The 12,150-nt window shown below is 30.5% G+C and overlaps 1 protein-coding gene across 23 annotated transcripts in view; it reads left to right on the top strand.

Moving 5' to 3' along the window:
- LOC139482316 (tetratricopeptide repeat protein 17-like) overlaps positions 1–10,961 on the top strand; it is a 48,043-nt gene extending 37,082 nt beyond the window's left edge. For 20 of the 23 annotated variants that reach the window (XM_071266137.1, XM_071266136.1, XM_071266132.1 and 17 more), the window contains 7 exons: positions 3,364–3,625; positions 4,175–4,304; positions 4,752–4,908; positions 6,180–6,257; positions 6,787–6,906; positions 7,908–8,051; positions 8,974–10,961. In XM_071266137.1, coding sequence (XP_071122238.1) covers positions 3,364–3,625; positions 4,175–4,304; positions 4,752–4,908; positions 6,180–6,257; positions 6,787–6,906; positions 7,908–8,051; positions 8,974–9,111 — 1,029 coding nt within the window. In that variant the 3' untranslated portion in view covers positions 9,112–10,961. The remainder of the gene's footprint in view (positions 1–3,363; positions 3,626–4,174; positions 4,305–4,751; positions 4,909–6,179; positions 6,258–6,786; positions 6,907–7,907; positions 8,052–8,973) is intronic. The other 3 variants (XR_011654834.1, XR_011654833.1, XR_011654832.1) reach the window with 1 other exon arrangement.
- The last annotated feature ends 1,189 nt before the right edge of the window (positions 10,962–12,150 follow it).

Below are 12,150 nucleotides of genomic sequence, written 5' to 3'. Positions count from 1 at the left end.
TAAAAGAAATTATCTGACTATTAAAAAATTATTCTAAATTGTCTTAAAAGGGAGCCACGTTTTTGTTTGTTTGTTAAAATTAATATTACTCTTAGAGTAAATATATGTGTTGGGAAACCAACAATCACCTGAAAAAAAGACAATCTCACAATCATGGCTCAATTGATTGGTTCTTAAGTTAAGTGATATTTCCAAATTTCTTTAACTTAATGTTTTATTTATTCCTTGAAATGTGATATATGTGTTCAGATAGAACTGTTAGTGTCTTCTATCATGTTAAATCTATTTTCAGATTAAGAATCATAATAACATTTGTAATTAAAATATTTGTACCATGTGATTTCAGAGAAGGTCATGACCTTTTACAACACAGAGACTTACGATTTTATAACTATGATATAATATATCTTTTAACTCTAAAAACTGTTTGAATGTTGAATAATTGACCAAAAAAGTTTACATTTTTTATTTTATTTATATTTTTCAAAAAATCTTATCAACTTACGATTAATAAATGAATCTATAGTATTGCTAATACAAGAAGTAGATATATACCATTATACCTTTGCAGTTCTATTTTGATGAAAGATCAGCATTTGTGAAAGCACTCTTAGTCACTCATTTATGTCAAGTCATGTGATTTTTGAAAGGTCATGACCTTTGAACAATGTTGAACTCATGTGCCATGTTACTAATTTTGTTCTTCCTTGCTTTTTTTGTAAACAGAAAATGATCAGTAAATATTTTTCTATTACATGTTTTGTGTTTTTTTATCTCTATTTGGAAAATAAAAGAGATGGCCATTTTGGAAGGATTTGCTATTCTTGATTTCTGGTTTGTCTCTAGAATGCAAGGCTTAGGAATACTATTCAGACATGTTGAAAAATATATATATACTTCTTAAGTCATGAAGTTTCTCTCTTTCATAATTTCCATAGTTCAGTGACTGATAAAAAAACTGTTACTTATTGTGATTAATAGGTCAATTATATTTGGTATGTTGAATGATTGTAAGAGATACATGTTGTTGCAGTTGTCATATGACCTTGACCTTATTTTCATGGTTAGTTATTGTTCAGTTTCCTTTTTTCGTGGTTTTATCTGTTTGGCAGATACTATAAGCAATAGGACAACTATATTTGGTGAATGGACTGATTGCAAGGTTTACCTGTTTGCCTGGAATGGTTCATCTGACCTTGACCTTAATTACATGGTTATTAGTCCCCTACACACGAATTTGAAGGGGACTTTAGGTTTGCACTCTGTCCATTTGCCTGTCTGTTTGTCCATCAGTCAGTTCTGAGATTATAAAAGCACCCATTTATGGCAGTCATAGCTATTGCTTGATTGAACTTTCTGTAGTGTAAATAACTCAGTGTTTTCATAACTTGCTCACCTGGAGTGCAGGAAGTATAAGGTCTTGCTCACCTATAGCATGTATAGTGCAGGGAGACAATTTTAGATATAATCAGAGGTTAAGACAAATCAAGGACTTCAAAAGTGGAATATGATGTTTTTCTGCTTAACATGCCACTTTACTGAAGTGAAAATCTTCAAGTTATGGTTAAGTTTTACTCACAAATTTGGCTTATTTATGTTAAATTATTAACTGTGTACTATATTCACTTGCTGCAAAATATGTCTACAAATATTCAGATATTATACAAATACAAATACAAATATTTTATTAGCACAAACTCATCAACAATAAATGGTTAACGCTCATGGTATGTCAATTACATAGTTGGTCAAACATAATAAGTATTACAAAGGCAATGTTTGACTTCTATTTGTTTTGTTTTGAAATGTTTTCATTTTTATGCTGACATTGGAATAAAGGTGAGTTTATGAACAAAGTGTTGTATAAGAGAAACATATCAATGACTTAAGGTGGTACCTAACACCTGAACTAAAATTTATTTGGCTCGTTTAATTTTCTTTAAATTTTGACAAAGTATTCAGTTTGACCCTTTGACAAAAATATAAAAATTTCAAAAACTTTGAACCAACCGTTTAATCAGAAAAATTACACTGGTTATATAGCAGTTTGACAAAAACTTATTTTGATCATTGAGAAGCTTAATATTCCCTTAACAACACAACGTCATTAAAACGTTCTGCTGATTTTACAGAGTTATCTCCCTGTAGTGTTAGGTACCACCTTAAAACTGCAGATAAAATTTTATAAGATACCATTACTTGTTTTTGAAAAACGGAATGATTAAAAATTTGATGAGATGCAAATCATGATGAGTTTTGGATAACCTTTTATGCCTAGAATATTTAGTAATGCTGTAAAAAGAAAAATCCAATCAAACTGAATGAAAAAAAAAAGTATAAGATTAGAAGATGCCTTGCTCATTAGAATTATTTAAGAAACATGATTTATTGACAACTTTAATGTCATACCTATTTTGGTAGACATAGCTGTAGGGTAAGGGACATAACCCTTTAGAATCACAAATATGATTGTGTCAACCATTGTTATAAATATAGTGTAAGCTTCTTAGAAATGCAGAATATTTTAAAAGTAATTGATCTACACTGATTTTCTTTTGTCCGAGACATTGCTGATATTAACCTATCATGAGAGTGATTAAGAAGCTAAAAATTGAGGAATTTGACTACACTGTATTACTTTTATAAATTATCTCCCTTGACCCAGATCTAGAGTGTTATACTGACGAGGACAGAAAACTGCCTTGTTTCACATTTTATTATGTCAAAGCTTTTAATAGCTGTCTACCTATATATACATGTGGCCTTTCCTCGCTTTAATCAGTTTCTTCTGGACTTGCATTACCAATTATATGACCCTTTTTTTTAACTTTGGTATATTGGTTGACAGAAAACCTCAAGGAACATTCAACTAAATCATATATCATCTTTAATGAATTTTTAAACAACTCATATGGAACAATTAGCAATTAGCCGTTTCAGAATCTAAAGAATCATGGGTAATTTCATTGTTCGTACCCCAAAATGAAAATAACGCCACGTCATTGGTTAAATTTCCATTGTTTATGACATTTTTAACCAATCAGGACGTTGTGGTGTACACTTTTGTAAATATTACCCTGGATGCATTAGATTCTGAAACGGCGAATTAACCAGCATAAAACTGACTTGTTACTAAAAGTTTCATGACACACAGAACCTCGGTCTTGGTTGACCCTTACCTTGTATTGTTACTTTTGAATAAAACTGGTAGACTGAACCAAGTTATAAATTGCTTAAATTCTGCCATTTTGTTGCTTAATTTATGGTTATACCCATATATTTATAGAAAATAAGGAGATGAATGCTTATGTAAATTTATATCAAAGTTTAATTATTACGCATGTTCTTTCTATCTATTTTTAGTTGGAAGAATTTGATAAGCACAAGGAAGGACTTGCGAATTTAGAATCTGCTCTGCTGCAGCATTTGAATAGTAAATGTGCTTCTAAAAAATCTAAAGAAAAAGATGAAAAGAAAGCTGCAAAAGCTCCTGAAGGTCCTGAAGTTATAAAAGAAACTAAACGTAGACAGAGTAGATCTAAAAACCCACAGGAACCAAATATTCATGATGGGAAAGAAGTAAAAATGGAACCAGTAGAACAGTTACCAGATTCAGAACTTCCAGGTACCAGTTCAGTTATTTCTTCAAATTCAGAAGAACATATATAACAAAAATACAGTACCCATATCCAAGGGAAATATCCAAAAGGGGAAATGCAAAAAAAAATTAAGAGTCTATCAATCAATTGAACAGGTGAAAAACAACATTTTAGAGCTGTAGGGAAATCAAATGTAAAAAAAACCCAAAAAAACTGAAACAGTTGAAATACAGGGTCCTGACTGGGGACATGTACATTTAGTTTGTATCAGGGTTATGTAATTTAGAGATCTCATCTCTTATTTTAACCTAGGACATACTTGTAAAGAATCTAGAAGTCAGATTGACACTCAGATGCAAGCTATGATAAAACATAAAGTTATCACACTACCCAACCCCTCTTTTAAAAGATTTGGCTTTTTATTTGTCTTTCATTAAAATGGACAGCTTTAATACATTGTTACATCCAGATTATTCAAAACATATTGTTTGTCCGTTTCAGATACAAGCTATCAGATTGGACAAAGATATCATATGGCCACACCCTCTTGATTTAAACTTATTTGTCTGTTTCAGATACAAGCTATCAGATTGGACAAAGATATCATATGGCCACGCCCACCACTATGGATTGTAACAACCTTCCAAACATAAAGTTTAGTGAGTTTACCAGTACTTTCCTGTCAGTCACAGCTAAACAAGTGGAGTAAGTATTATATTCTGGAGCAAGAATTCCTGAGAAATCTTTATTCATACATCGGGGATATATTCTCAATATTTCCTAAATTGGATAATTAGGAAATTCAAACCCCCTGGCAAAAATTGCAGATCTCTGGCTACTGTATTCCTGTGCCCAAAGAAAGTCAATGAAATGAAAATATTGATTATGTATGTTGAGACCCCCTTGTGAGTACTGTTGACAAAAAAAAATTTGATATCAGTGAAAGTTGTACTTAAAGGTCAAAAATGTGTACAGAGAGCATAAATTTAAAAAAGGGAGGCAACCTTTGAATAAGAATACCTTTATATTGAATTGACTGTAGTTTACTAATACAAATAAGAAGATGTGTGATATGAGTGCCAAAGAGACAACTCTCCATCCATTTCACAATGTCTAAAAAGTTTACACTTTTTTTCTTTTTTATAATTTCAGTTTAAGGAAGCATATAGATTTTGAGACAGTTATTCGGCGATACTATGAAGAGCCTGTTTGTATGACAGAATTCTCTAGCAGTTTAGAATTAGACAACTTACCCGGAATGATTAACAGAGACAACCTTCAATACCAGCCTGAGTCAGGACTGAGAGAGGTAATTAATACAGTACTGCTTCTATTACTGTAGATAAATCCTAGTTAGCCTTAGTTGTGAGGCCCTCAGAGGGTTATCCAAGTTATAAAAAAATCACAAATATTTTGTCAGTATAATCACTTAATCATTGATTTTTTTTTTAAACAATATTATCAAGTAATCAAATAAACATGAAATATTTGATCTGGTAATCAAGTGATCACTATAAAAACAACTCAGTAATCACATAGTCAAAAACCCCATGAAGAGGCTCAGTTGCTACGTGTTTGCCAAGTACATGTAGGATTTTCTGTCATTACTGCACCATATTATATTCACTATTTAATATTGTTAAAGAGTTGTGTATCAATTTTTTAAATAAATTTTATGTCCCCAGACTAATTTTCCTAGGAAATCATGTCCATGTCATTAGTATTCCTATGTAAAAATGTCCATGTCTTTTATTATAAAATGAAAATGTTATAAGCAATGGGAACTCAATATTCATGTTTTAATTATGTTATAAAGGAAAAGTCCTTCATTTTAATTGGAAAAAAATAAGGAAATTTACAATCTTCAATATCTAACATTTTTTCTTCTTTTTTGAATATATTTTATGATATAATAAAACTATTAGAAAAAACAAGTCTTGGGACAATTTTTCCTAGGAAAACAAGTACCAGACATATATTACTAGCTATGGACTTATTTTCCTAAGAACATTTGTCCTAGGACTTATATTCCTAGTAAAATCATAGACATGGACTTGATTAACTAGGAAAAAAAGTCTGGCGGACAACTTTTACTACCGGACCAAATTTACTGTTACACTGGCAGGCGGCAGTATTCAATGTTACCAGGAATAAAATTTTGATTGTTTCTATATATGAAATGAATAAAATTTCTAAAATACTGAATACTATCTTGACACCTTGTATGATTTACTGTAAATTCAGAAATTATTTCAATGTTTTTATTATTGGGGAAAATGCAACAGGGTAATTAATATTCACAATAACTTAAACTCACATTTTGAAATTTTTATATGAATTAAATAGGATTTTTTCTCAATATCGCAAAAATTTAAATCGCATTTTAGTCTAAAATCACAAAATCGCAATAATTTCTGAATTTACAGTTTTATATTTACATGGTTTTAATTGTGTTAAACTTCAAAAGATTGAGGATGGTGATTTAAAAAATTGTTTAACCCTACCAAATAGTAATTTTCTTTTTGGATATCAGTAGCCTCACTAACAATTGGTCAGATACATGGAAAAAATCTCTTTTAGGTGTTGCAAAAACTTGGAGGAGAGCCAGCACAACGTGTGGAAGTGATTGGAACCAGGATTGCAAATGCTTTAAAAAAGGTACCACTGTTTTAGTTATTATCTTAAACAATTATAATGATAATATTTATAATTTACTTGATGCTTTATGATGTATTTGGTTTTCATATGAAAAATGAATTTAATTTTCAAAATTCCCAAAGAAGAATGAAAATGCATTTAGAAAGTATCTTCTTATTTAACTGGATTTTTTTGTGTCATCTCCTTTTATTGGTAATTAGTTTTTAAGGTGGTACCTAACACTACAGGGAGATAACTCTGTAAAGTCAGCTAAACGTTTTAATTAAGTTGTGTTGTAAGAGGAATATTAAGGTTCTCAATGATCAAAATAGGTGTTTGTCAAACTGCTATATAACCAGTGTAATTTTTCTGACAAAATGGTTGGTTCAAAATTTTTGAAAATTTTATAGTTTTGTTTAAGGGTCAAAGTAAATACTTTGACAAAATTTTATGAAAATTAAACGAGCCAAATTAATTTTAGTGAAAGTGTTGGGTACCACCTTAAGGAAAATGAAAAGCACTTGGAAAATGTGTTTATTTAATTTTACAGAATATGACATCTTGGATCTTGACAAATGTAGCAGCTTTGTACTGGAGAGTAGAAGGTGATGCCAAGAAAGCTATTGATTGTCTACGTCTGTCATTAACAACAGCACCTAGAAATAAAAGGGTAAATATATTTAAATATAAAAAAGAAGATGTGGTATGATTGCCAATGAGACAACTATCCACAAAAGACCAAAATGACACAGACATTAACAACTATAGGTCACCGTACGGCCTTCAACAATGAGCAAAGCCTATACCGCATAGTCAGCTATAAAAGGCCCCGACAAGACAATGTAAAACAATTCAAACGAGAAAACTAACGGCCTTATTTATGTAAAAAAATGAAATTAGTTTTACAGATATTTTGAAAGACATTTTTATAGAAAGATGTGTCTTTTTAACCAGTCAAAAGCCAAGAACAATCATGACATATCTGTTTATAATATAATTAGTATCAGTACTATGATTAATAAATGTCATTGTTTCAATGATGCAGTAAATCACCTACATGGATTGATTAAGAAATAGTTCTTTCATGCCATGCGCTATGCTCATTTTATCAAGGGTAGGCATTATATTTGTTAAAATCAGCAAGGTTTTTAATGTTTACAAATATAAATATAGTAGACACTCGAAATGTCGCCATTTTGATTTGATGAACAAAAAATGTTGTAGAAAATCAATAGTTTATCAATAAAAAAAGAACAGAAACATTTAAACTTACTTTAAGAATGTTTTTATTTAATTTCCTAGCGAGCAACACCAACAAAAATGTCAATTTTGATATATGCAGAGCATTGCTAAAAATTCATCAGATGGTGCAATTTCAATTGTGATGTCAATCACATAAGCCCATATTCTATTGCAATTAGAACATGGCTTTGTACCCAAAGCTAAAGAAGAACGTCATATTACAATAAGCTATAAACACCCAGGTAGCTAGATAATTGTTTAAATATGTAACTTTAATATTTGTAATAGTTCATTCCATTAATGAATTCTGTACATTCACATGAAACCAAATATAATACTCTGGGTCATATTGATGCTTTAAATGTCACAGTCCTAGTTAAAAAAAACAGTTTATATTTATATAAGTAAAAAATATATATATATTTTCAGGACACAGCATTAATCAGTATTGCTAATATTTTTCATCGAGCTGGTTACATAAACGATGCTATTTTTACCACTAATTTAGCTCTAGATACTGCTAATAAAGTGGCTGTGAGTCACTTCACCATGGCTAATCTGTATGCTGTAAAGGTAATTATCAACCAAAATCTTGTCATGAAGTTTTTATTTATTTAGCCTGTTCCTTTCCGTTCTACTCAAATAAGACGAAGAGTACCTATAAGGGGAGACAACAACTCAAATTCAGGATGTTGATGGAAGTTGAAATTTTTTGTCAAGTTTGTTTGAAAAAAAACAGATAAGAAAAAAATCTTTGTTCATAAATCGGCCTTTATTGAGTAGGCTTCCCATGTGTGTGTATTTTATGCCTCATATCTCTTCTGAAGAAGAGGTTGTAAAACCCTCCAACAATGTCATTTGTTGTTTTAAAAATGCTTGCAGAAAACGGCAGGGTAAAATCACTATTAATATGAATATTATATTTAATAGGTATTGTATACTTTTAAATACATTAAAATGCTAATGTGACTTCCAAGGACAGCAATTTTAACAGAATATTGTGAAAAAAATGAACAAATTCTTTGTCATTTATCTTGATTTTTATTGGACTTTTGAAATGATGACTGAAACAACAACAAACAAAATGCACCATTGCTGTGATGGATGTATTTTATCCTAGCACTTGTATACATGGTCAATACATATTGTATCTTTCTGCATTAATTACATCTGAAAAGTATAAAAATTATGTCAAAACTGAGCATTTTGAAAGCTTTATTTGTGCCATATTTCAAGCTTGTTATCTTAACTAATGTTTTTTTACAAACTGAAAGAAATGCAGTCCAAAACTTTTAATAAACTGAAATTTGAATAGTTTCTGAATTTTCAGTATATGTCATATATCAATCATTTTAGTATACATTTTAGTTTATAAATTCATAAAATTTTGTAATACCACATTTATGGGTAAATTACTAATATTACATCCTGCTATTAGTTAGGTTACCTCAATATTAATTTATTTATATGTTAATGTATTTTTTTCCTTTTTTAGGCTCAATGGGATAAAGCAACCATGTTTTATGAATCAACATTAGGATTACAGTCCACATTTGAACCTGCAAAGCAGAGGCTGAAAGCCATCAAATGTAAAATTGTGATGCAGAAACCTGTTGCCATGCCAACAGACTAATTTTATTTTGCTATATACTCATCTTAAAGCTTATTGTGATATTTTTAAACATGACAATTAAGAAATATTGATATGGCCAATGTAGTGGCCATATTAGGTTAAATACCTGCTATCTTTGACGTCTTTCATGAATTTACCTTTTTTTCCCCTATTGTAAACCATCCTTTTATACTTGATTGACATATAAAATGATAAAAAGGGGGGTCATGATAGAAAAATTCATAAAAATCCATCATTTTTCATTAATTCTGTTCACCTTAAAGGAAAAACAGGTTTTTGGAATGACATATTTTATTTATAACCTTAGAAAAATTGCACTTGACTACCAATCACTGCCACCAAACATGTCTGCTACCATTATAAAAAATGAAATAATATAAATCCTTTCAGGGATAAAGTTCTCAAATCCATTACAAATAGTGCATAGTTTATCAGTACCAACTACCTGGAGCCTCTAGTTTATGATATCGATTGTTTACTAGAAATTACAATATGGATGCATGTTCCCACCCTTTGTGTTGATTATCTCCTGACTCAATTTAAAGCGTCTGTACAGGTTTTGTCACAAATATCTGTTTGATTATTTACTTTTATATTTAAAGCCAATGTCGTTCTAAAGATAAAGATTTATATTTTTTTAAATCACAAGGAAAGTAAGTTGCAGGAAATGTCATTAAAAAATAACATATCTAAAAGAAAAGTTATTTATTTAAGTTTTGTAATTTGTATTTGTCTAGTTTAAAGAATAGAGTTTATTTCTCAAATTTCATTCAAAGATATAAACACACCTCCCCCATCAGTATAACTAGCACCAATTGAAATTTGTAATTTCCTCACTTTATATTCATATATATTGCACTAAATGTCTTATTAATAATGAAAAAAAAAGGAAATTTAGTCTATAAGGTCATAGTTTGTAAAACAAAATAGTTGTATGCAGTGAATGTGTGTAGGTGTCAACTCTTCAGATATCCTTGGAAACATCCACCTTTTTTTATTTGAAATCTTCAAAATACCAGTCCTTCTACTGGCTGTCTCATAATAAGCAGGACAAAATGTTCTCAGTAGATCTATCTTTTCACAAGCAGAACAAAATATCCTCAGAAGACTAATTAATCTCTTTACATGAAAGACCAAACTTTTGTTTTTTGGAGACAAAACCTCACTAGTTCAATTCTTTTTCACTGTAAACACATATAAAGAAAAACAGTGGGGCATTTGACTTCTGTAACATTGGACACATCATTGTATTGGTATTATTGTTTAGATTGTTTAAGCCCTTACAGGATCATTTAGTTTAGTTATTAATTAAAGACTTTGTTCATGTGATTGTAGCTAGTAAGACTATTTGACAATGAATTTAAAGAATACAGTGATATCATTTTTAGCCATGGTTGTCAATTTGTTTTAGATTTATGAGTTTGACTGTCCCTTTGGTATCTTTCGTTCCTCTTTTAGAAAAGATTCTGTAGATTATTTCTTCCTAAAAGGTTTCCTTAAGTTGACACAAATGAATGAATGTATGAGTGATTGATGTGGTATTAAAAAGAGTAAAAAAGAAGTAAGTGAATATGTTTGTTTTTGATCAGGGTTTATTAAAGAACACAGGTATAAAAGATTTGAAATTTGCAATGTTACAAGAATTAGTGCTTTGTTTAGAAAGAAACATATATTATTTTTGTTTGTTAGCAAGTGGAGAATTCAGGAGAATCATGTTGTTAACAGAACTTTTTTTAGGATAATTGAAATCAATGTTATGAGATTATTCATAATCAGAGAATTCCATACCATCCCTTATTTATTTTTTAATTTTGTATAATTGTCTGTTTTATTAAAGAATATGAAATTGCTTTTCTTTTCTTTGTTTTATTATTTTCCTTTATATTTGGATGACAATTAAATCTGTGACTTCTGATATATCAAAAGATCAAAGTTGGAATGTTTTGAGATTTTATAGGATGGATAATTTTGAGACCCTATACAAACGGTACTCATTTCAAAATCTCACTGTATTGACTGCACATAAAATCAGTGAAACTCTGGTAATCTGATAAAAGTATGGTGCAAAACTACATCATTCATGCTGATTGGTCATTTTCAAAGAATTCACATTAAACCACACGGTGTGATGCTTTTAAAGATTGCAGAATTAAAGATTCAAAAGGCTTCTTCACACGATTCTAATCGTTTGTTGTTCAGATTGCACACAGTTCTTATTTAAAACTTCTCTGAAAAAGCTTCAAAACTGACAAATGTGCTAGGAATATTGCACGCTCCTTTAGCTAAAAAGGGCCCGGTTTTTAAGATGATGAATAAGAGGTCAGATGCTCAGGACAATCTTTTTCTATCGTATCCAGCTTTCCATTATTTTGTTTTGGCAGTGTGTTTGATGTCTCGCCTGTTCATATCCCCTTGAACGTTTATTTCATATCATCCAGTCATATTTAACGCAAAGGTAATACATTTTAGTGCTGCTGGGGTGTCATATGTCAACAACAAACACTCGAGTTTTAATTCGTATTTTCACAGATTTTCTAAACAGAAGAAAATCATATTCATAAAAGTTTGGTTGATAGGACACAAGTGCTTGGTTAGTTGCAAGGTCGGATTAGAGTTCCTTTGTTGTTTTTACTCGACCGCAAAAAATTTGGGATCGTATAATGGTATGACGTCATCGCTGTCGTCGTCTGCGTCGTCCGAAGACATTGGTTTCCGGACAATAACTTTAGTTTAAGTGTATAGATCTTTATGAAATTTTAACAGAAGGTTCAATACCACAAAAGAAAGATTGGGATTGATTTTGGGGATGATGGTCCCAACTGTTTAGGAATTGGGACCAAAAGGGGCCCAAAACAAGCATTTTTCTAGTTTCAGGATAATAACTTGTGTATAAGTATTTCAATTGCTCTGAAATTGTACCACAATGTTTAAAACCACAAGCAGAAGGTTTGGATTCATTTCAGGGGTCATGGGGCCAAAGTTTAGGAATTAAGGGCCAACAAGGGGCCAAAACAAGCATTTTTCTAGTTTCCAGACAAT

This window comes from Mytilus edulis, chromosome 7 (genome assembly GCF_963676685.1).
Source record: "Mytilus edulis chromosome 7, xbMytEdul2.2, whole genome shotgun sequence".
Taxonomy (NCBI): domain Eukaryota; kingdom Metazoa; phylum Mollusca; class Bivalvia; order Mytilida; family Mytilidae; genus Mytilus; species Mytilus edulis.
This window is presented reverse-complemented; position numbering and strand designations above follow the sequence as displayed.